This window comes from Cheilinus undulatus, linkage group 7, assembly GCF_018320785.1.
Source record: "Cheilinus undulatus linkage group 7, ASM1832078v1, whole genome shotgun sequence".
In the NCBI taxonomy this organism is placed as follows: domain Eukaryota; kingdom Metazoa; phylum Chordata; class Actinopteri; order Labriformes; family Labridae; genus Cheilinus; species Cheilinus undulatus.
Window position 1 is genome coordinate 37,890,561 of NC_054871.1, and position 25,671 is coordinate 37,916,231.

Here is a 25,671-nt window from a genome sequence, read left to right on the forward strand (position 1 = left end):
TACAATAAGATAATGCATTTAAACTGCTATTTAATACACACATTTTAGTAGTATATCCCTTCCTGCAGGTTCTGTAGTTAGGTTAACACTTGTAGGTTTGTTCTGGGGAAGTCGACACATTCAGTGAACTTTTAACGACAGAGTTGTCCCTGGTTACTTTGAGTTCCACCAAATCGTTGCTAACTGCACTTTTTATGTAACAGAAATATAAGTGTTATTCTACTGGATCCTTCTAGACACTTCCACGTTTTCTGTGACCACACTAGTGCTCTGGTTTAATCCTATTACATGTAGAGCACAAAGAGAGATAAGAGGTTTATGTGAGAGAGCCTTCTAGACTGAGTCTTTCTCCCCTGAGACTTCATAAAAGCTACATCCTGATCATTTTGATACTGGACACTGGCACTGTCTTTTTCTGAAGCTGCCACAGCCTCTACTGAAAATAGACCTATTGAGGATTGTCTGTGATAGCTGAGGAGAGACGAATGATGAATGAAGAACAGATCAGTGACATAATCCAAGGATGGGTAAGTCAGCAGTATTCTTTGACTATATAGGGGAGACAGCCATTCTCATATCACTCCTTATTCCTGACCTTTTTAAATTCAAGGAAGTTTTGTAAAGCAAAACAAGAGAAAAAAAAAACAATCATTTACTTGTGATAGACTCTGACAACAAAGTGAAGAACAGCTGACAAACAGACTGCTTTACTGCAACTGGTGACCAATAGTAGGAAAAACCAACATTAAGTGTCCAAGTGGGTGTTGGCACTCGGTCTTGGCATTGATCCTACAAGTCTCTGTAGTCTATACTGGAGACAGACTAATGTTATTCCCTCATTTGGTGTTTTGACGACTGTGGCAGAGAGGGCTGTCTCACACCTTTGTCCAGAATCTCCCCTGGGTGTTTGACTGGGTTGAGATCTGATGACTGTGAAGGCCATAGTCTATGATACATCAGCAACCAGAACATCACTGGGGTTGTCAATTGGGAACCTCCCTTTTCCAGTTTTCTGTCCAGTTGGCCTCATGATTCTTTGAGGAGGCTGGGCAGTGAGCTCTAACATCCCTGAGCCACTCCCTTCCATGTTAGCTCCCGCTGCCCACCATACTGTCTATAAGTAGTATTTACCCCTTTGGATGGTTTACCCTCTTATTGATTTTATAAATCAATCATGGTCAATGTAATTTGGCTTTCTTGACAACATAAAATTACAAAAAGCGTCTTGAATATTCAAGTGAAAGCAGTTTTTTTTTTTTTTTTTTTTTACAAAGAAATGTCCATTAAATAAAATACGTAATGTGTGAGTGCATAAATGTCAGTATTTAATAGATGCACCTTTGGCTGCAATCACAGGCAGTAAAGGGTTAAAACATACAGGCTCTGTATGCTAGCTCCAGTCAGTGACGATGCTTATACTAATTTCCCTACCACTGGTCCTTTACCACTCATACAAGCCAAATGCAATTATTCCTTGTGTCAACATTACACAAGAAAACGTCAAAGAGAACTCTCTCGTTAGGAGTAAAGGGAGGTAGGGGGATTCATTATATTTATATGACTTGTAACCTGTGGCACTGCATGACGTAATAACAGCATCTGAACTTCCCACCTTGGGTATATGATGTCTGAGGGAAATGGCTGTGGACAACATCCTTCATGTTCACTGAAGCAAACTGACATCAACACTTGCCTGTATTTTAAAAGCTAATTCTGCTCACCTCTGGTGCTAACTTAAACTTTTACTGCATCTTTTTCGTATTTAGAGAAATACACCAGAAGATGATTTAAAGCTGGAAGACTATCAGAAGTTCAAGGATTTTGGATCTGCTTGTCTGAATGATGGTGACAGTGCACGACTACTGACATTTCTTCAGGATGAGAAAAACCAGGTATTCTTCCTAAATCCGACAGGGACATCTGCTACATCCAGACAAGTAGGCGTCATATCTCACAGATGTAAAATGACAGTAGACTGACAGTGTTAATCTGTCATTCAGCACTTAAAGCACATTCACAGTAACACCACAGTCTCCAGAGCACCAACAGCCACTTTCCTGCTACTACCAAACTATGCTCAACATTAACATGCAGCCTGCACTCTGTGCCTGCTTCAGCCTCTTGACCTGGAGGTGTAGGGAGAAAACAAGCAGATATTCAGTCAGATTTCTCGCTCCACTGATAACCCTCCTCAATACAGCAGCTCCTCTAAGTGCCCTTGGTTGTCCCCTCTCTCCATGCATCATGCAGTCCTGTGTAACATACTTTTAGAAGCATGTGTCATCTCGTACTTTTTCTAAGGCCAGGACAATCTCGTGGGGCTCAAATGATTGATTAACAAATGAGAAATCCATGAATTTAAACATACGTGAAGCAGACCAGACCAAGTGGCATTGATTTTAGTTCGAACAGATTGTGGGCCTTAGTGTCTTTAATGTTCAACTAAAAAGGAGGAAAACTTGAAATAGTCATCAGCATGTTCTGTGAGTCTCTTGAATTATCTCAAATAAAGTAAATTCAGGGCTGCAGTCAAAAAGCTTCCTAAGTACAAAGAGTTGCTCCTACTTTTGGAATTATAAAAAAAACTCTTACAACCATCTTAAGACAGTTAAGAGACTCCAAGGGGAAGTGTTGGGGGGCCTCATATCAGAGTCTGCTTTGGGCCTCACGCTGGCCAGGGCGGCTATGGAAACAGACAAAATATGTTATAAAGACAATTCAGTCCACTTTGACTTTCTTACAAAGTGAGGCATACGTGGTGAGTCCCTTTAAAGTGCTTTACTCCACAGGTACATCTAAGTACTAGAAGTTCTTCAAATGCTGATACAGGCTACTGTCGAATGGGCCTGTGTTTCCAAACATTTTGTAAGCTTAGTATTTTTAACCCTTGTGCCCTCCTCAAATTTACTACCCACTTTTCAACTTCGAGGCAAAAATGTACATGTACTGAAAAATTGCCATTAAATCACCATACATCAATATTTTTTTCTACTTTTTTTCATAAATCTCTTTAACAACTTCAGACCTGCTCAAAACTACCAAACATTCCAGTATTTTCAAGATTTTAACCCTTTAAATGCCAGTTTGAATATTTGAAATTTTTCCATTTTTTCTGCCAAAAAAAAAAAAAAAAACCCCACAAAAAAAGTGAATTATTTTCCATAAAATTAATAGTAAAAAGATGGGGCTTTGATGTTGATGAGAGTCTTGGAGGGGTCAAAGACTAGCAACAAAATTGATTTGATTGCATTTGTATTTTTCTTTTGTAGCGCCAGCTTTAACATTTACTACCCTCCTTTTCATCTTTGAGGCAAAAATGTTGATGTACAGAAAAATTGCCATTAAATCACCATATATCAATATATTTTTCTACTTTTTTTTTTTTTCATAAATCTCTTAAACAATTTCAGGCCTGCTCAAAACTACCAAACATTCAATTATTTTCAAGATTTTAACCCTTTAAATGCCACTTTGATTATTTTAATTTTTTCCATTTTTTCTGCAAAAAAACACAAAAAGTGAATTATTTTTCATATAATAAATAGTAGAAAGATGGGGCTACATCACACAACTCATTAAGATCAAAGTTTCTGTCTTTCTTCAGTTAGTCTTAGATAGTTCCTACTTTGCTCCAGGACTCCTTACTTGACATTTTTATGCTAAGCAAGGAGTCCTATGAGAGGATTCTCTGAATACTGATGAATATGAGCTCAGGTTTTTAGAAAGATTCATGTAGCATGAAGACCTTTTTTTCATGACCAAAATTTGTAGTTATATTAAAAAAAAAAAGAAAACACTGACTGGCCTTGGGTGCTGGTTGGCCCAACAGTTAGTTTGTGTTTCGTTTTTGCAGAGACTGCCTACAGACAATTGAAAATGTATGTTGGTAGGGTTGAACTACAACCCTCAGCTCCTATCTTGTAGGTCGTTCCTAAGAGCCTTTTCCTAGTCCCCTACATCCGATGTTCCACCTCAATAAAGCATAAAACACCCCAGAACAAATCTTTTAATTATTAAAAGTACGAAATCATGGGAGTTTCAGCAGTCACAAGGCAATGTGAAAAATAGAATTTTGAGAGAAATGAAGAAGCAAACAATACAAAGCAACAAATGTGCTTCAGCAGCAGCCATGTAGTCCATGGTAGCAACATATTGAAATGGAAGGCCCTGCTCTACTTCTCTATTTGCTACTGAAACTAGATTTTTCTCTTGCTCTTAGGGGCTTGTCAAGTCCATGGGCTGTGTTCTCAGTGCACCTCTTGTTAACGAAATACTTAAAAAAGGGAAAACTTCTGATCATTCCCAAGCTGCCATCACACAACTCACAAAGGTAAGTTCTAAATCTACAAAATAATCAGAGCCATGATTTTTGTGCATCAGCTTTCATTTCTGTTCTATTGTTTAGATTTGCAGCCCAGATGAACTCCTGTACAGCATGCTAGAAACAATTGAAGACATCAATCCAGGTGCCATTTCTGAGACAATCTTAGTCCTCATTCCACACCTCCAAACAGGTAAAACGACACGCAGATAGTGCACCGCTGAAACACTTTGTATGACATAGAAAACTCTTGCATAATGAATAAGAGTTGATCAGCCTGTATAATGTTTTGGTGTCTTATGACAGTGTCAAGAAAAGGCCAGAATTCAAATATCCTGTTGTTTGTAAAATGTTATTACATTGACTCATAATTACTAATACCCTCATTAAATCCATAAAGTGTGAGATATTCAGTAGTAGACTAATACAGTAACGATGCTTTACTGCTACTTACATACGTTGAGTATTATTGTTCGGGGGAACTTGTTTTTTTACACAAAATGTAAAGATTAATATTCTTTTGATTTCACTATATTCATACATTCTTCCATTACTCTCTACTTTTGTTCAGAATCAGCTGACTTCTTTTCTAAAATCCAATTCAAATGACAACTCTTGTGTCTGTGTAGTTCTGCGTTTAGCTGACTGTCATGATTGCAGTATTTTAGATTGTGTGCCATTTGTTTAATTCCTAAAGAAAAATAGACAGCCTGATATAAATTATATGGATAAAAATTTAATGATTTAAAATATGGTGACAAATAATGTTGATACAAAAGTTTTTGAGATGAAGGGGAAAACACCTTTTCGCACATTTTAGCAAAAATATGATGATGCATATGAACTCTCAAAATTACATTCTCAGATAAACTGATATAATGGAACCACCATCGGGTAAGGCTTATGTTTAATTGTATCTTACTTTGTATAAATAAGATTTAAAAGTCTGCCAGTCTAAGTCTTTTGTGCAGCACCTGGTGTTGTTAAAAAATGTTTGCAGAAATCCAAATATTAAAAATGGACATTTATACCTAGAAATTCCATGAGGGTAAAATTTACCCAACAAGAAATCATTAATTTTCCAAGTTTTATTTCACACAAGCAGATAAACAACATATAATGCCATGGAAACACTGTCTCTGTTGCTGCACTACTTAGTCATAGATCAACCTTCAACATAGAAACTAACGGCAATAACAGACATCCATGATTGTGAAATGTCAATAGATATGCTCACTGCATTGAGTGAAGAAGAATCTGATGTTAGGGAAGTAACTGAAAGCACTAAAATTCAAGGACTTGGTCAACCTCAAAACAATTCTAATCATGCATAAAGCAAATCAAAATCAGCTACCACAGGGTATCCAAAAGTTGTTTCAAAAAAGAAAAAAACAAGCACAATCTCAGAGGAATATGCTTTTTCCAAAAACAGCTGGTAAGTACAAACGCAAAAACACACTGTATATCAGTTAAAGGAGTTAATCCGTGGAAAAACTGCAGCGAAGGAATGAAAACCTGCAGATCACTTAATAAGTTCAAATAAGTTTATATCAACCTTGTCCTGAATGGATACAAGAGAGAAATGATACATAAATTTAGAACATAAAGCAATGTGCCTTTTTTGTGACGTACTTTCTTTCCTTCTGTTTTGTTCTCCTACACATTGCTCCGACAGATTAAATTATTAAAAACACAACAATGAAGGGGTAGGACTAGATAAGTTATATTAACTTCATCCTACATCCTTTCGAACAAGGTATGATTATCTATGTTGTTATAGAGTTGTCTCTTTAATTATTTATTTATTTTTTCTGACTAAACGCTTTGTATATTTTATTTTGTTTTTTTCTTTTAACCTGTTCGAATAAACAAATAAATGAAATTAAATGAAGTTTCAGGACACAGCAATCAGTCCTAAGATATTTTTGGACGTGGCAGATAATCATCTGACAGTGATGTAGTTCTCTTTCTGTGGTTAATGAGTTGTTCATAGTCTGTGGTGAATTAATTGCTATTGATTGGTATTATTTGTGAAAATCAATGCACTCTAATAATTGTTAAATTTTACCCACTGACTATTTTAGGTATATAAAGATCCATAGATGCTCTAGTGTTAAGATTTAGCAATGTTACGCTCTCAGTCACGACACAGCTGCTTGTTTCACGGTGATGCACTGCAACATGTACTGCATACAATGCTGTGATTCAACTATGACTATTAGCTGTGCTTGGTAAAAAATATTATGCTACTTGAATAATATCAAAGCACTGTTTTGCATTGTTAAGAAACTTTTCATATCTGTGCAAATAAAAAAGCAAATATAGCAATTCCAAAGTATCTGAAAAAAAGATTAAATCATTCTTATACTAACAGACTGATAAAAATAACCAAGTAATCTAATGCAGTGTTTCCCAAACTATTTTTATGATGACCCACCGTTTAGGAGGTACAAATCATCATGACCCAACAACTTTGCTTATCCTTCTGCTCCATCCTGAGCTGATGGCTGGTGCTAGCTTGGATAACATTAACTCTGGATGCACTCTGGTCCTGACTTGGTGTTTTCTCTTTTACAAGCCTGGGAGAAGCCACATCACCTCCGTCACATAGGCTTTCTTCAAATGCTTGGCCACTTCTGCTCTGGGACATTGAGTTACTTTTTTAAAAAGTCAAGCATTTTTGACTGTGACTCTACCACCTTCCAGTGGAGAGGATGAGTGTTATAGGTTAGAAGTGTGGAGGCCCCCATGTGGCTTTAATGTGTACTGCTGACATTAATGCCTTTAAATACTGTAGCAAAGAAATTCTAAAAAACTCATCTGGTGACCCAAAAAGTCTCCCATGACCCAACCATGGGCCCCTACCCCAGCTTTGGGAATGAGTGGTCTAATGAATGTGTGATAGTCAAAAAAAAAATCCCTTGCCAGCACATTTAAACTTAATGAGCACCTCTCAAATATCTAAATATAAAAGTACACATTAAAATCTATATAGATGCATAATTAAAGCAGGTACTTGTGTAACATGATATAAGATGTAGCTGTGGATAGCTAATAAACTGACAACAGAAAGTTAAGGATTCAGATAAGTGGACTCTGCATCCATCAAGTAAATGCAATTGTTAAAAGAAGTGGTCTTGGGCTCCCTCTAGTGAAATTTTAAGTAAACTACAACTATCTATTTCTTTCATAGTGCTTTTGCGGCTGGAGGAGGGAAAGGCAGCAGGTTTGGGCCAGACTCTCTCTGCCCTACAGAAGCAGCTGTCCCGGCTGCCTGTGCCTTACACCCATCAGCAGGAGGAGGCTGACGATTACGGTTTGTGTCGCTGCTGCAATGCCTTGGCTGCGTTTGCAAAGCCATTCATGGAGGAGATGAAGAGGAAGAATGGAAACTGCATAGCAGCCTCAGAGGACGAAGAGCTGAAGGCTGAGCTTCTTAAATTGTAAGTTTCTTGTGTCTATGTTTGGGTGGGTAGATTTTCAGTCTTTGTTCATTATAACCTGTTTTGGAGCGGCTTTTTCTGTATTTTTAAAAGTTTAAGTAAAGATTGGCTGGCAAGTTGTATATTTGAGCTTTTTAAGATCTATCTTGTGACTATCTACAGCTGCATGTGGAGTTTAAGAGAACCTTTGCTTGAGGCTGAACTGAACAGAGACAGAAAAACATCGCTTTGGCTCTTTGCAACAGAGATCATGGTAAGAACATGCTATCCGTCAGTCAGAAGGAAGGAAATTCAGTGAGTAATTATTTTCAGTGTGGTATTATTTAAGCATTGTCTTTTCTGAATCATAAAACCTTCAGGTCATACTACCAGCTATCCAAGAGTCTCTGTCAGAGCTCCTGTTCTTCAACTCTGTGAAGAAAATCACCCAGACGGACAACAATCAGAACAGAGATTCAAAAGCTTGTCTGGCGTATCTCCTGTTTGTCCAGCTCCTCAGCATGGACACCTTTCCAGCAGTATACAGGTGAAATGACCGCAACAAATATAATCAGACTGAAGATCCACATTCACACATGGAGAGAAAAAATAGTGCACATCATTACAATGTTACAATGTCCAATGTTGATCTGAAGCATACTGTTTCCTGTTTTTTTTTTCAGTCCTGTGTTTATTCTTCAGTGTAACATGGAATACATCAATCAGCTGCTCAGCAGGTACACAGTCAGTACAAGAGCTGAATAGAGGGGTCTTCTTAAATGAGCATTAATTTTAATCACCAATATTGTTTCCTTGACAGCAAAAAAGAATCGCACTTGCTTAAAGGACTGGTAAGAAAGCATCAATACAACTGCAGGAAAAGTCTTAACTAGATTAAATATATAAAAAATAAACAAGGGTGACTCTGGGGTTTACATTTGTTTTTCTTTCAGGCACTGTATCAAAAAAGCTTGGAGAGTGTGCAAGATAATACCCTTGCAGTGAGTCTACTGGAGCTGAGGAGCTTCAATAGTGTCCCACAGGTGAGACTAGCAGGTTGTCAGTTTGATGTATTTCTGCTGCATTAAGGATTTTACATTACATATCACAAAACTAGAACTACTTCCTGTTGTATGTCTCTGTGAGCTATACAGTTGCCAAACAGTGACAGTATAGTGGTGGGTAAAGAAAAAGGGCTGGGGTGGTTTTTGACCTTGTGCCTCTAAAATGTATTCAATTCTTCCATGAGTTAAGAAAGTCAATTTAAGCGTTCTTGGGGTATCATGTTAAGAAGCAAGGGATAGCCATGAGGCTCAATGACCTTGAGCTTTGACCTCTAAAATCTAATTATTTCATCCTTGAGTCAGAGTGAACATTTGTACAAAGTTTGTAAAAAGTCCCTGAAAGTATTCTTGAGAAACAGTATCATGTTCATAAGAACGGCCAGGGTGTTAGGTCTGGACAACATGAAAACATTATGCCTCTGGTTCTGAGACTTCTACCTTTAATAGCCCGACCAAAGTAATAGGCTATATTATTCAGGAGATGATCTCCGTAAGTTAAAGTACTTCAATAGTTCAAAAAAATTTGTAATTGCAAAAGGACAAATTGTGCATCTGTTACACTACTAGCTCTACATTTGTTTATTCTCCTCATACTGTACAACAATCATGCTATCCACATTAGTGTTGTGCCTTAAAAGCTAGATTAAGAATTATATTGCTACGAATCACAAAACAACTATATCATCTATAGAGATCATGGAATAGAACCAAGCCATTTTCAAGCTTTTGAGGTTTCTGACTTAAGACTAGTTGACAAAAGTAAAACAGTAGAGTACTATACAATAATGTTAAGTTAAATATTTTGAATGTATTTTTAATAAACTGCAAAGAAAAAACTTTTGCTTGCATTTCTGAACTTGTAACACTTCTAAAGTTGTTTTGACAAAAAAAAAATCAGAAAAAACTTCAGATGCCTGCTGGTGTTGTGATCTACAGATGTAATTTAACTACTAATTGTCAGTTATTGATTTTGGTGTTCTGATATTTACAGAACCTACGTCAAGTATTGATTGAATGTCCAATGAAACATTTGGTGAGTATTATGATTGATAAGAAAACGATATATACTGTGAAACACATGAGTTTGTTTAATTCTATGTGATTGCTACTTCACCAGAGAGAATCCGGACTGAAGGTTTTCCAGCTTTTCATCGATAAATTAGATCCTGAGGCAAAGCACAAGTTTTTCAGGTAAGAAATTCATCAGAGAAAAGTGGATGCACACAAAATGTACCACATGTGCTAAATTCTATGCATATTTTTGAAATGATCATCAGTAAATATGCCTTAAATTTACATGACATCCTCTAAAATGATGCAGTGTCAAATGTGAACATCTACATGTTGATATCTCTGCTTTTTTTTTAATGCTTTATGACTGAAGTTGAGGTTATTATGATCATTATTATGTTGTTATTCATTAGTATTAGCCTTAGTACACTTTTGCTGTGTGTTTCCAACCATACTCTAACCTTGTGGTTCCCAAAGTGGGGGTCATGCAACATAGAGAGGCGGTCCCGAGATGCCTTCCAGACCAAAAAAGCAAAGCCATTATAAAATTATTTCCAAATGTGTATTTTACCCATTATTGTAAACATATATGCAAATAATTATTTCAGCTTAAAATAAAAGCCATTATGTAAGATTCATGCTGAAGGGTTAGTACTGTTTAAAAAAATCCTTAAATCAAAGTCTGCACATGACTATTTTTGAATGTACAGGACTCCATGTAACCATCCTTTTACCTTCTTTAGGGACAGTGGGGATCCCCAGTCTTTGGCACTGTTATTTTGGGGGTCATGGACTAAAAAGATTGGGAATCCTTGCTCTAACTCATACATTTTCCTACCTTTTTTATTATCAGTATAGTTTTGTTGTGCTACAGTGATAGTATTACTTTTTTTCCATCCATGACAAAGACTTAAGTATTTCATCATTTTAATTGTGTTGTGGTACAATTTTAGTATTTCTTCATGCCTTAACTAAAATCTTGTAAAATAAATCATAATAATAATCTTAATTTCTTTTGCAGGTGCATGTTAAAAACCAGCAACCATGCAGGAGTAGAAAGCCACATCATAAAAAACATCAGGACTCAAGTGGAATTTTCAATGCAGGTGAAATTAAACACACCAGATTAAAACTATGTACTTGTAGGAAATAGACCATCTTGCCTTTGCTTTTGACCTTTTTACTTAAAGACCCTGATGTTACTGATCCAATGATTTTGTTTGATGATATTTAACTCTGATTAATTCTATTGTAGCCTGGAAATGCCAATAAATGGTTTCTTGGAGAGGAGTTTCTCTCGCTGTTGAAACTGGTATTTTGTTTGCCACAAGGTGCTGAGACAGATTTACTTCACAATATGGACAGGTGAGTTGCACAAACAAGTCTTGCTCATTTTTCACTTTAATCCTAAACTTGGAATAATCTCCAAACATCATATACAGTTGCAAGAAAAAGTATGTGAATCCTTTGGGATTTCTTGGATTTCTGCATAAATTGGTCAGAAAATGTGTTCTGATCTTCATCTAAGTCACAACAATAGACAAACACAGTCTGCTTAAACTAATACCGCACAAAAAATAATATTTTTCATGTTTTTATTGAAAAAACCATGTAAACCATCACAGTGCAGGGTGGAAAAAGTATGTGAACCTTTGGATTTAATAACTGGTTGACCCTCCTTTGGCAGCAATAACCTTAACCAAACGTTTCCTGTACTTGCAGATCAGACCTGCACAACAGTCAGGAGGAATTTTGGACCATTCCTCTTTACAAAACTGTTTTAGTGCAGCAATATTATTGGAATGTCTGGCGTAAATCGCTCTCTTGAGGTCATGCCACAGCATCTCAATCAGGTTGAGGTCAGGACTCTGACTGGGCCACTCCAGAAGGCATATTTTCTTCTGTTGAAGCCATTCTCTTGTTGATTTACTTCTGTGCTTTGGGTCGTTGTCCTGTTGCATCACCCATCCTCTGTTGAGCTTCAGCTGGCGGACAGATGGTCTTAAGTTTTCCTGCAAAATGTCTTGATAAACTTGGGAATTCATTTTTCCGTCAATGACAGCAATCTGTCCAGGCCCTGAGGCAGCGAGGCAGCCCCAAACCATGATGGCCCCTCCACCATATTTCACAGTTGGGATGAGGTTTTGATGTTTGTGTGCTGTGCCATTTTTTTCTCCACACATAGCATTGTGTGTTCTTTCCAAACATCTCAATTTTGGTTTCATCCGTCCACAGAATATTTTGCCAGTAGTGCTGTGGATCATCCAGGTGCTCTTTTGCAAACTTCAAACGTGCAGCAATGTTTTTTTTCTGGACAACAGCGGCTTCCTCTGTGGTGTCCTCCCATGAACTCCATTCTTGTTTTATGTTTTTACGTATTGTAGATTTGTCAACACAAATGTTAGCATGTGCCAGAGATTTCTGTAGTCTTTAGCTGACACACTAGGATTCTTGTTCACCACATTGAGCATTCTGTGTTGTGCTCTTGCAGTCATCTTTACAGGATGACCACGCCTAGGGAGAGAAGCAACAGTGCTGAACTTTCTCCATTTGTAGACAGTCTGTCTTACCGTGGACACATGAACATCAAGGCTTTTAGAGATACTTTTGTAACCCTTTCCAGGTTCATGCAAGTCAACAAATCTTGATCGTAGGTCTTCTGAGAGCTCTTTTGTGCCAGGCATGGTTTGCATCAGGCAAGGCTTCTTGAGAACAGCAAACTCCAAACTGGTGTGTGTTTTTTATAGGGCAGGGCAGCTTTAACCAACACATCCAATCTCATCACATTGATTTGACTTCAGGTTGGCTGACTCCTGGCTCCAATAAGCTGTTGGAGAAGTCATTAGCCTAGGGATTCACATACCTTTTCCACCCTGCACTGTGAATGTTTACATGTTTTGTTCAATAAAAACATGAAAACATCATTTTTGTGCAGTATTAGTTTAAGCAGACTGTGTCTGTCTATTGTTGTGACTTAGATGAAGATCAGAACACATTTTATGACCAATTCATGCAGAAATCCAAGAAATCCCAAAGGATTCACATACTTTTTCTTGCAACTGTATATATATTCTGCCATTTCAGAGACAATGAAGGCTGGGAAAGTAGTCACAGTCTGATTTTATGAGACACAAATTGTCCATTTCTCAAATCTTACATATAGGTCATATTATTAACTGTTATGTAAAAGAAAGGAAAAACTTAACATTTATCTCAAGGATATTTTGGTCTTAAGTGATGGTAAAATATACCTAAAGCATCAGCTAAATAACATTAAATATGGTGCTTAATATGTGTTGACTCATTTATCATTAATACACTGCAAGGTTGAATTGCAGGTCTTTACACTATTTTTTAAATCCTTATTTTGCACTGATAATATCTTACTTTATTGAGATGAATATCTCCAATGATGGGCTGAATTATATGGCTAGTTATGAAGGCTATTTGATACTGCACTATCTATAATTCTGGTCTCTCTGTTGTTATTCTCCTTTTATTTCCAATAAGGTAAAAACCTCATTGTCTAAGCCATTCCCCAACCTTGCAAATTCAACTATCCTACAGTGATTCATAGACAAACAGTGTTTAAAAATGACAACTGGGACACTTTATCTAGACTGAGCCATTAAGCAATGTCATGTGTCTTTATTTCCAGGATAATGGAGAGTTTGAATCTTCTACGCTATCTACTTATCAGAGACAAAGATCTGAAGAGCACAGTAGGTCATGGTTTTTCAACGCTCTCACTGGTCAGTCAGCTTGGTTTACACATAAAGCTCATAATGTTCTCCTCCTGCCTTCAGACAGATGTGTGGGAAGAGACTTGCAGGATCAAAGACGAATACCTAAAAATGCTGCGTGTGTGTATCAGCATATCAAGGGGATATTATTCTGCTGAACTGAAGGCACTGAGAGAAGACCAGAAGCTAAAAGCTAAAGGTAATCATAAGCTGCTTTTCTATGTAACAATAACTTTAATGCAGCCCTGCACATATGGTGGCACACTGGTATTATATTTGTTATACTATCTCTATTTCTCTTTCCCAGAAGCCCGAGATGCTGCCAGATCAAGCAGATTAGTCAAAAGCATAACAGTGAAACATGAGAAAATCTCCGATATATCCCCAGAGGGCCAGCACCAAGTACAAAAACTCATTTCTCATAAATCATACTTTTGATTTTAGTATTTTCAGGACCAGTGAGCTAACTTTTGTCATGTGTCACAGGTGCTGCAGAGTGCTTTAGTGACATTCGACCTGATGGAGAGCCTTATAGTCCGAATCGAAGAGATCACCGAGGAAAAACTCAAGACTCCCAGCAAAACAACTTTCTCAGATCTATAAAGCAGCTGTTCGACTGTTCAGAAATCGTATAATCCTGAATAAATACTCATTACAACTGTGTTTTATGTGCAAATAGTACTTCTTGGCTTTCTCTGTGTACTAATGAATGAACACTTTCTTGAAATGTAACAACAAAAGCCCATGGTTTGCAGATGTGGAACTAAATGACACACTGATACACCAATGCATTAGTTTAACATTGGTATCAGGTGGTGATGGCAAATAATGTGTCAGGAACCAATGCCGGTAGCTGATGCTTTTTGTTTTGTATCAATTTAACACTGACATCTAGTACACCCAACTGGTGGTGTTGATTCAGAGAAGAGGTCTTTTATAATCAATCTAAAGGTCATCTGTTTAACAAAATGTGATCTGCTTTTATGGCCAAACTCTAGAGGAAATGTTGGCATTGTGGGAGTCCTGCACCAAAACAAGCAGTGAAAAGACTATGAAGAGTAGTGCTATCACACAATAATACAATTTAATCTAATTGATTACAGGTTTTGTAATCAATCGTGATTAATCGTATATATCAATGACAAGGACTGTATTACAGGTATAATTACTTCATAAAGTTGGTCATATATCTTTATCTTTCCATAAATTATCTTTGTTTATGTTATGTACTCTGTTTCTCTCATTATTAAGAGTAAATTCACAACTTAGTTTAATTTAATCAGGTTACTTCTCTGTAATGCCCTCCCCTCCAACCCCCAAACATGCACGACAAAAGCACACTTTATTTCTGGGCTGCTAGCCTCACTCCTCTGTCTCCCTCCCTCTCTCTCCCCATCAATGTTTTTTTTGTCTCAAAAGTAACATTTCCTCCCCACATGAATTGGTTTTAGTAGTATGCACACACTTGGGAACACCTCTTGCAAACGAAATAACAGATCAATCTGATAAAACGTGCTCCTGAACAGCATCAGAACTTTTCACAAACTTTTGAAACAAGAGTACATTCATTTTAAAACATGAAAGATGTCACATATAGATGTATTCAACATCTGGACGTCAGCAGGTCTCTGTATGTGAGTGAGTCTGTGTGAGCGCTCAGTAGAGGCACACAGGCAGGGGAGAAGGGTCGAGCAGGGTGTTTTATGATTCAGTCCTGGATTGTTCTAAACTCTTTTATAGTTAAAACAACAAAAATCAAAAGGCAACAAAAGATTCAGTGTTTTCATCAAGTTTACAAAGTTCCAGTGGATGGTTGTATGAAAAGTGGTATGTGATGTTAACTGTCATTCATTTGCATTACATTTTTTGATGTGTTACTTCATGTGAATATTAATTAATGAATAGAAAAAAGCATTGGTATTGACAATTAGCTAACTTGTTTTATTGAGCATCTGTATCAGTTCTGGATTCAGTGTACATCTCTATTATCAAGAGCTCATTATCTTGAATTTTCAGTAATCAATTATAAAATGGTCTTTGAATATGATATGTGATTTTTCTCTATCTCATGCAGTAATTTCTTTTTTATTGGGCAGCTGTGTCCTGACTGGTTTAAATCCAATGGATTCCATTTTTTTTGTTATTGCTGTAGTGCACCTAAACTTCTCTTTTCACTTATCAACTAAAATGTATGCGGTTTTAAACTTAAAAAAGGATGCCCATGCTTGTATGTCACATCAGACACTTAGTTATTACTCCAAACATTGTTTTATTTAGTCTGATCGATAAACTACTAAATAAAAACATTTAAAATATCATGAGTGAATTTCTCTATGGCAGTGTTATCAAGGAAAACAGAACAAACTTTGCTAAAATAGATATATTAACCTGAAACATCAAATTAAACAGTCCTGTTTGTGAAAACATACTGGATCACCTGCTGAGCTTTACAGCATGTCTCTTAACATCTCCCACACAGGACTGCTTTCAATGATGTGAGCACGAGCCAGAGACATGCGGTTGCGGATACTGTCAACATGGGGCTTACTGGTGGCCTGAAGATAAATTAGTCTTTGATTACTTGCAGAATCAAAAAAGAACAATAGTATGTCTAGTTTACCATCCAGGAATACCATATATGAATTCAAGTGCACTGCCTCTATCTTTACCTTGGCAATTGTCAACATTCCTCTGACAATCTCAGCATTGTTTCGGACAGGTAGGATCCTCAGATTGCTTCCAAAGAACCTGAAAGAGAAAATACTTCCTTAGTTTTAAGAATTGTAAGATATGATGTGACTAATATGCATCAGCATGGGGATTCATAGAAGAAGAACACATACAGTGGCCATTAATCTACCTGTGCTGAATGGCTGACAATATTTCCATCTCTCTTTTTCCGTTAAAGGGGGCGTACAGAAGCAGGAAGCTATTCCGATGTACTTGCACAAACTTATTTATTCTCTCAATGAGCCCGGATTGCTCAACAGGTCCGGAGACATCTCGAGGGTCAACCAACAGAAATGCAGTACCTGCAGTACACAAGTTAGAAATTTCACACGTTGTACTCAGTGACACATTTTGCTCCAATAAGCACAACATTGCATTATCTGTGAGGGCTGGCATCAACATTCTTTACAGCAGAGTTAATTTTGCCAGCTTTATTAAACTTAGTCTTAGTCTTTAGATTAAAATGTTCTTTAGTATAAGTCACATTTTAATATTTTTTAACCTTTATGGTTTTAGTTAATGAAAACTAAACATTTTTTCCAGTTTAAGTAAAAACAAAAAAGCCCTAACATTTTTGTCTTTGGTCACAATGTTTATTCTCTTTGAAATAATCAACTAAACAAACCAAATATCTTAGTCCAGTTTTCCTCATGGGGAAAAATTAGTCTACTAACACTATTAGTTTAAGTCCTGACCAAATCAATACTGCATTACAGATAATAAAGATGATAAATCTCATATGGATAAAGTTATGTGTACAAGTTACATTAATAACTATTAGAGGTCATCTTTGTGTTCTGTTATCAAGGATTAAACAGCAGCTTATTGAAGTGCAAATGTATGCATAGTGTATTCAGAAAGTATTCAGAGCCCACTCACTTTTTATTTGTATTGTTGCAGCCTGATGCTACTCTCATTTAAATTCATTTTTATTCTTGTTAATCTGCACTCAGTACACCATAGACAAAGTGAAAACTTTATTCTTTTTTGCAGATTTATTAAAAACAAAAAAAACCCTGAAATATCCCATTGACATTATGATTCAGACCCTTTTCAAAACACTTGAAACTCAGTCCAAGGGCCTCCAATTTCTCTGGCTCATTGCGGACATGTTTCTACACAGTGACTGGAGTCCACCTGTGGTAAATATGATAGATATGATAGAATGTAATTTGGATATTGTTATATTATGGATAAAGAATTAACTTATATATAGTGTTTTTTCCTCTGAGTTATGAGGTGAATTAAATAGTACATGTGTAAATCAAACAGCTGGTTTACCTGACAGAGGAAAAATGAAGGCTCCGGACTCCACACCGACTGAAAACCTAATTCTGTGCTGCTGTGCAGTTAGCATCCTATTAACATCATGGTTCTGGAAAGAAGAGATTAAAAATAAAGGCATATTATCAACATACTGTAGCTACAGAAAGCAACATCAACTTAAAATGGGTAATAACTGAACGATTTTTACACTCTCTAAAGTATATTTTTGCGTTCTGGCAGGGTAAATGTGACATTTAGCTAGTTAGCTTATCAACTGATAACAAAGGTATCAAATTCAAAATGTTGGACAGTTTGGCGCCTACCTGGAGTGATGCGCTGGCTATAATCGTCGTTTTCCACTGGGGAGTGGTTTCTTTGTTTGTTTCCATTACCTATGATAACTGAAATGAGACAGAATTGTTCACCTTGGAAAAAAATAACACTGGAAGTGTTAATTTTCAACTCTGGTCGTCGTTTATCCCGGCGGTTAGTCTGCGCGAGACAGCCACCAGCCTTTTGCTTCAGAATGCAGCACGAGCTTACAGTCTGCGAGGACGAGAACAAACCACCAGAGCTCGCTGCGGTACCACCTGACGACATTTCCTGGTATTTTACTGAAAATGACAACAGATAATAAAAGAGAAGTGCTGCATTGCCCTGTCAGTGCCATTATTTTTCGGTGACGAAGGTGCATCTTCCCCTAGTTTATTTAATTTTGAACTTTTTTTAGTATTTGTCGTATGTTGCCCCTTTACTTATAACTTTATTGACTTTCTAGCGCTAGTTTTCCCTGATACACAGGTTTAAGTGATTAGGCTGCTCTTATCAACAAAAACACTTGTAACGTACTCAATGTCGTGTCACATGCCATGATAACAGGTAGTCTGTATTGCACTATTTAGTTTTGCAAGTCTCAAATTTGAAGAAAAAAAATCACTGCACTACTGCCAGGTACTACTAGTTCAGTTCAAATATCAAAATATATGAAACACAAAGCAGGCAATTGATTTATCCGTACATATTGTTAAAAAACATGCACTATTAACCAAAGCTAGACCAGTTTGTTACTGAAGTATGAATAAAAGGGTTTTACTATTTTATCAACTCATTTGAGTAACAGAGTCCTAATTGACCTATGCAAGTTTCCATAAAAAGAAAGTGACCTACCACAGACATAGGAAAGCTATTCCTATCTGTGCTTTCCTATTTTCACTTATCAAATCTTGAAAACATGATTGAAGAACAACTGATTTTCTTCCAGAAACACAAATCTTTATTTGCAATGTGACATAAAATGCAAGCCAGCAGGCTGATATTTTTCTTTAAGAAACTTCAGTCAACCATATCATCTGGACATGATCATGAGAAAGACATGTTTTTTCTTACTCTTATCTTTTTTAGAGATTTGAAGCAACATCAATTCAACAAACATACAAAAATATCAGCATGCAGAACAGCCCATTTGTGTCAAGAAAAAATCCAATGGGCACAATGGGAATGCAAAAAGCTGCTGCAAAGCCCAGAGTGTTGCAGAGTGCAAATAACAGATAAATTATAATAAATTAAGACAAACTTGATGTAAAGACTTGAGTGTTCATGGAGAAGGCGACGTCCGGCAGGCTCTCCTCTGTGCTGTCAGTGATGTGTTTCCAGTTCGACGATGGTCCACTCCCCCTGTGGCGATGCAGCATCTTCTGGGGAGAAGCTGGTCACTGTGATGCTAGTGGAGGAGTCATCCATGGGCGAGATGAGCTCCGCCCAGCGTTTGAAGGTCTCCTTCTCTGGGGACAGGAATGCCTGTGAGTCCAGGCAGTCACGTGAGAGGGACAGTGTCTGTTTGATAAGGTACTGGGCCAGGTTGAGCTCCTCAGGCACGGGGTTTATAACGCCCAGATTGGACTCATGATCTGAGAGAAGTTGCCTGAGCAGGCTCCAGTCCCGCTCAGCAAACTCACTGCTTTTATCAGGGTCCCCATTTAGCTTTTCTTCCTCTGCTTTCAGTCTAACATTCCTGTCCTTGTCCGAGCTGTGCTCAAAGGCTTCTCCCACATCCATCTCATAAATGGGAGAGAGGGCTTTTGATGGTCGGCGGTCATGTTTGCTGCTTTGATCCAATCTGTCACAACCATTGTCCCCTAAAAGCAATTGACAATACTGCTAAATGACAAACTGAAATACTCCTCCAAAGTTGTTTTTCTTTTTAATTCAGAGAGTAGTCTAGCCTACTACAAGAAATCACTGATAACTGATGTCTACCCTTAATGCAACTGTGTCCTTAAAGATAATCCATATTAAAGTGAGGTGAGGAGAGCCAACAGGGTTGGCAAAAACATTCTTCAATACATTCGTTTAGTTAAATCCATGTTAAAACTCACCATTTACTTCACATATGGGTATCGAGGTTGTACAGTTGCCTTAGAGGTAGTGCACAGAGGACTGCTTTTCTGTTTGCATCTCTTTATCCACGTGTTCAAACAAAGTTAGCCATGCATTGCCAGCACCAGGGAATTTTGCATTTGTCAGAAAGTACCAGTGATATGTTTTGAGATTTCCGTGCAGGTCTTAAGGATAAGACGTAATGAACAGACTCTGATGTGGTCACAAAAAAATAAAACGCAAGCAACAGTGCCTCACTTAGCAGCACAAAAATATGGCACATCACTGAGTTTTATTTTGACATTCCTTGTGTTTTTTTTATCTGTAACAATTCTAAAAGTAAAAGATGAAGTAAGAGATCCCTCTTTGATATTGAAACAAAATATTTTACATGTTTGTATCGGGGCAGACCCGCACAACTGGTGCAGCAGGATTTGAGAATGATGAGTGAAAAAAGAGAGACATGGCAGAATCATGATAGCTGCTCAAAAGACACATCACATATTTCACAGAGGAGGCTACTGACTACATAAACCTACTGAACAAAACTTTATAGAACAAAACCATCTTCTACAAAACTGGACATTATCCATCTACACACAAGTCTACTGGGAATGACAAAAGGTGATGGATAAATAAAGAAAACATACATAAAAAAGGATGAATGGTATGAGGGCCTGACAGATTCAAATAAAAGCATGCATGTGTGCATTGCAAATAATAAAAGCAAAAAAAGGGAACAAATACATTCTCAATTTAAATAAAAAGAAGAAAATACAAGGAGATGCAAGGGAGAAATCCCCCAAGTCTAACATCTTTCTAGGTAGCAGTGGCAGTTTAGTGTCATAGCTTGTCTACAAACATTTTCATTTGACCACAAAGTCAACCAATTACACTAGAGAACTAAAAAAAAATCATTAATTGCTTGTTATTTACCTGGAAATAAATGTTAAAGGTGCTGAATATGGAGTTTTAGCATCAACAAACATTTTCAAATACATTTTGGGATGCTAACAGCGGTAAACAGGAAGACCATGACTGAGAACGTGAGCCTATTCTGTGGAAGCTACACTGCAATTTACAAGATTTGTTAGGCTTCATAGTACATAGAATTTTAAGTCTGAACTGAATAAAAGCAAGTTCTATCTTGTGAAATTAAGTGTTTAATGGTGGCTAATACATTCACACTGCAATGTCAATAGTGCATGGGTATTATAGAAGTAGAATTAGCTTGACCCTGTGTCCCTTTATCCTGTCTTAAGATTTTCTTTATTACCTGAGAGTGCATCAGAAATGCCTGTTAAAGGTTTAAGCTTTTAGCGGAGATAAGTGAAAGGGCAGATTTTTGCACTTCAAACTTCACCTGTGTACACACAAATGATACTGTGATGAGACTCGAGGTGAAAGTTTGCATGGCTCTTAAACCTGATTCACCTTTAGAAGCGCAGAGACAGAGAAGCATACAAGAGGTCATTTTTTTAATTCAAGAAGCCATGGAAGAAATTTAACGTCTTATTCTAATACTCAAAAGCCTCTTTGAGGCACGATATAATTATCTCAACAATGTCTAACTGGGAAAGTAAGTATAAAAACAAATGTATTCAACTATGATATGTTGATGTTAAAATGATATATATAGCACCTTTAACCATGTCAAATTATTTATGGCTTCAAAAGGCCAGCGACTGTTCCACTGCATAAACGAAATGACAAAAAATAATCAAAAAAATCTTCTTATATGTACATAAAAGTGCATTGGTATAACTATGTCACAAGCCTTTTCACAAGGCAGATTTTTTTAACAAGTACAATTTTATGATCAGTCTGAGTAAAGATTATACTGCTTTCCCTTCTTTTGTGTAAACTGAGATACCAAGGCCTAACTGCCTCTGACTACAGGTAGTTCAGTTGTTTAAATATACAGTTTAGAATCTTAGTTCTGATGAGACCAATCTCCATCTTTAAAAGGATATTGATGTTGCAAATTCAAATCTACAACTGCTACACAATCAATGAGTTGAAATGAGAGAAAGCTTTAAACTATCAATGTAGGATGATTCCATTTGAATTTGAACTTATAACTAGTTGCTTAACTAGTTTGCTTGTTGATATCCTTTTTTCTGGGAGAGGGATAGGTTCATGTAAGATGTAGATAAGATTTGGGAATTCAAGCAGAGGAGAGTGAATCTTGCAGGAACAAACTACACCTACACTTATGGAGTTTAAGGATGGGTTTGGATTTTGGGTCTAATAAGGGTCCTTAGATCATACTTTACCTGCTGGAGATTGGGCAACATGTACAGGAGAGTCCCCTGTCAGCTGAGGCTCACTTAAGTCTAGATGTAAATCAGCTTTGTTGCTTTCTGAGGTGTGATTTTTTCGTGGCCCTCCGTTGTATTGTTCAGTATGCCGCAGATCCAGGTGACAAGGGCGCTCCTGGGGAGGAAGATCTCTGGTTTCGGAGTCCAGGATAGGACCACTTGACTTCACTCCATCAACCTGGATGTGTGTATTGTCTTCCTTCACTGGCTCCTGGATCTCTGTGAGGAATATAGAGGACTTTCCTTTTGTTTCCTCCCTGTGTTCTTTGTGCTTCATATTGCTTTCAAGATGGTTCTGTTGGTCACTTGGAGGGGCACAAGTAGATTGAGGAGTTATAGAGTCAGACTCAAAAACATCACAGGGAGTCAGAGCATCATCAGGCTGTTGAGGTGGAGTTTGTATGCCACCATCTTCTGAGCCCAGCTCCTCACACTCGTCCACGGAGAGCAGCACTGACCGTCGGAAGTTAGAAGTGGACTGGTAGTCAGGTTGATCGTTCTCCTGCTCCCCGCCGTCATCATCGAAAGCAAGGTTGACAATCCCCTGAAAGTGTGGCGATGGTTCTGTTGGTTGTGATGGAGCTTGTCCTGGGATCACCTCAACTTCAGACCTCTCATCTTCTGTTGCCTCATCATCATCATCGTCATCTTCCTCCTCTGAAGAGAAAAGCTGGGGGTCTGGGACGCTTTTAACAGTCACAGTGGCCTCAACCTCCGAGTGCTCTTCTTCTACATGAACCTCATCTCTGTGCAACCATGAACGGGGGCGCTGTCTCACTCCCTCCTCCTCGCTAGTGGTCTCTGCTTCCCGTCCACGCACCCGCACCTCCACTCTCAGCCCTGCTCCACCTTCATACATCTTTAACTCCTCAGGGGTGCTTGTGTCGCTACTGCTGCGGCCCAGGAAGTCATGACAGCGCATTGTACCACACTTTGAGACCCCTCTATCGTTAGAGCAGTCATCATCCTGCGAGCCTCCTGCGTCGTAGTCCTCTGAGCGGGGCTTGATGTCGTCAGAGGAGGTGGTATGTGTGCTGCCGGTCTCAGATTCTGGGCTGATGTGATGGTGGATGCCACTCCAGGAGTCCTCTAAGGGAGTGTCCGTGCTTTCTATGCTGCATGGGGTGTCTATGGGGCGCTCAGTGTCTCTTGGAGAATTAGGGGAGCTGACTTCATGAACTTGCCCTCCGCTGATTTGAGTTTTGTTGACACTACTTGTAGGCTGGGTGACTGTGCTTTCTTTAACAGACTGGACTTCAGGGATACTGCTAGCTGATGGAGCAGCACTGGTCTCAACAACTGTACAACTAGGGGTATCTTCCTGTTTATCCGTCTCCTTGAGACTCTGCTCGGGACTAAGTGAATCCCCTCTAGTTTGGCTTTTTGGCTTCTCAGAGATTGCTACTTCTATAATGTCTTTATGAACAAGAACATCACTAGTGTTTTCAACAGGAGTCAGCTCAGTTTTACTATCTAAACTTTTGCCATTCATTGTCTTTTCCCCTTTAGTTACTGGTTTCTTGGAGGCGGCAGAAGCAGCAGATGAGGTTTTGGCAGTTGCGCCAGATTTCGGTGAAGCTTTTTCCACTGATAATTCTGTACTACTTTTTGGCTTCTGTCCAGACTTGGCAGCTACAACAGACGATTGCTTGGAGGGGGCCGGAGAGGGTTTTGTTGGTTTAGCATTGGATTTAGCTGAGGCGCCAGTCGCTGACGTGGGTTTTGTGATCTTCTTTTTAAGAGCTTCGCTTGCTGCTTTGTCTGCTGCTGAGGATTTCAGCCCGTCTTTGCTGTCCTCTTTTCGGGGGGAAGCTGGCTTTTTCAGGGAGGATCCATGCTTTGGCACTAAACATAAAACAGAAACACAAAAGAACATTAAAACAAGACAAGAGTATAATCAGATGCATCTAAATCCATTTAATTTTGAACATCTCACCGAGATGGTCTGGTGTGCCTCTTCCCTTGGTGTCTGCTCTTGCTGCTCCTGTCACTCCAGCTGAGGTTTTCTCGCTTGTCTTGGCTTTGCTACTTTCTCTCACACTTGACTTATTGCTAGGACTGTGGACAGAAAAAGAACCATTTAACAACAAAACAACCACAAAAGCTTTTACCACAATATTTCAACTAATAAGTAACTCAGATAATCAATAAAAAGAATTATGAGAAGAGCAGGAAAGAAAGAAAAAAGCATGAATTTATATTTCACACCAGCAGGGGGCAGATAGGTTTTTCTTCTATTTAGTCAAGGTCGAGCCTCTGAGACATGATGTGATTATCAATGTGAAGAATTTTAAGTCTTGTGTCCTTGATAAGGATGTCCTTCCCTAGTTTCACAGAGAAACAGTTTTGTTTATGCCTGAGGTTAAGGGATTTTCATTATGCAACGTTTCAGAGATTACATGTTTATGAAATCTCCATGATAACTGATGATATTACCAATTTGGTTATAAAAATACATCTTATACGTCATGTTACTCTCTAAATTAAGTGAAGAGGGGTTCAAAGTTAATTGCTCCCCTTTAGCACCTTCTTTTCATGAAAAATAAACTAAAATCTCTTTAAAAAGAGCAGATATAAAGATGCAACCACAGTATGTTTTCGTAGGCTATCATCTATTTATTAGCTGACATACTGTATACAGTTGCTGTCCAGGGAGATTAAATATTAAAGTGCTTCCAGGACAAAAGCATGGATAGTGCTGCTGGTAAAACAGATATTTTTAACATCTTGGAGGGATGGATAAGAAGTGTGCCAGTGAGCACTACACAGCTGCTTTTATCCTCCTGACAACCAAATAAGGTGTAAAAAGACAACTAGGCGACACCGTACTGCTACACCTATATGTGCACTCTGAGACTGAATGTGCAATTTAGGCTTGATTTGTTTGTTTTGTTCCTGAATACTTTCAGCAATTGGAGTTGGATGTACTAGCACTGATTTCATATAACAACTTTGTCTGGCCATGCATAAGGATGCAAAGGACTTTAATTTAATTTATTGCTTACATACAGTGCCTATAAAAAGTATTTTCCCCTTGGATGTTTTATGCTTTTATTGGTTTTATAAATCAGTCATTCCCATATAATTTGGCTTTATTGACAAGAAATATTTACAGAAAACCTCTTGAATGTGAAAATAAAAACAGGTTTCCTCAAAGCAATGTCAATTGAAATAAAAATATGTGATGTAAAAATAAGTGACTGCACAAACTTTCAACCCTTTCAAGTCCATATTTGAGTCTATGTGGATAGGTCTCAATCAGGCTTGAACATCTGGCCACTGAATAAAATTGTCTTCAGGACTGTCCTATATTTTGCCACATTCATTTTACCCTCTGCCTTTAAAATCCTTCCAGAGCCAACTGCTGAAAAGCATCCCCACTGCATGATGCTGCCACCACTGTGCTTCACATTGGGG

General features: G+C 37.9%; 3 protein-coding genes across 4 annotated transcripts in view; 1 reads left to right on the plus strand and 2 right to left on the minus strand.

Annotated features, from left to right (window-relative positions):
* The first annotated feature begins 485 nt into the window (after positions 1–485).
* LOC121511706 (glomulin-like) lies at positions 486–14,164 on the plus strand. Its single transcript, XM_041790467.1, has 18 exons — positions 486–527; positions 1,767–1,892; positions 4,220–4,330; positions 4,406–4,514; positions 7,515–7,764; positions 7,927–8,017; positions 8,124–8,290; positions 8,427–8,480; positions 8,564–8,594; positions 8,697–8,786; positions 9,799–9,840; positions 9,925–9,998; positions 10,840–10,924; positions 11,074–11,183; positions 13,477–13,540; positions 13,625–13,760; positions 13,869–13,963; positions 14,048–14,164. Exons 1-18 carry the CDS (start codon positions 486–488, stop codon positions 14,162–14,164), a joined length of 1,794 nt encoding a protein of 597 aa, XP_041646401.1.
* A 1,812-nt stretch (positions 14,165–15,976) lies between these two features.
* LOC121512781 (protein SPO16 homolog) lies at positions 15,977–18,032 on the minus strand. The gene is made up of 5 exons (XM_041792225.1): positions 17,881–18,032; positions 17,573–17,666; positions 16,422–16,593; positions 16,231–16,309; positions 15,977–16,116 (listed from the first exon to the last, which is right to left on the minus strand). Exons 1-5 carry the CDS (start codon positions 17,944–17,946, stop codon positions 16,009–16,011), a joined length of 519 nt encoding a protein of 172 aa, XP_041648159.1. The 5' UTR covers positions 17,947–18,032; the 3' UTR covers positions 15,977–16,008.
* Positions 18,033–18,961: 929 nt separating this feature from the next.
* btbd8 (BTB domain containing 8) overlaps positions 18,962–25,671 on the minus strand; it is a 40,690-nt gene continuing 33,980 nt past the window's right edge. For both annotated transcript variants that reach the window (XM_041790730.1, XM_041790731.1), the window contains exons 17-19: positions 24,191–24,312; positions 22,210–24,099; positions 18,962–19,692 (exon numbers count right to left, since the gene is read on the minus strand). In XM_041790730.1, coding sequence (XP_041646664.1) covers positions 19,193–19,692; positions 22,210–24,099; positions 24,191–24,312 — 2,512 coding nt within the window. In that variant the 3' untranslated portion in view covers positions 18,962–19,192. The remainder of the gene's footprint in view (positions 19,693–22,209; positions 24,100–24,190; positions 24,313–25,671) is intronic.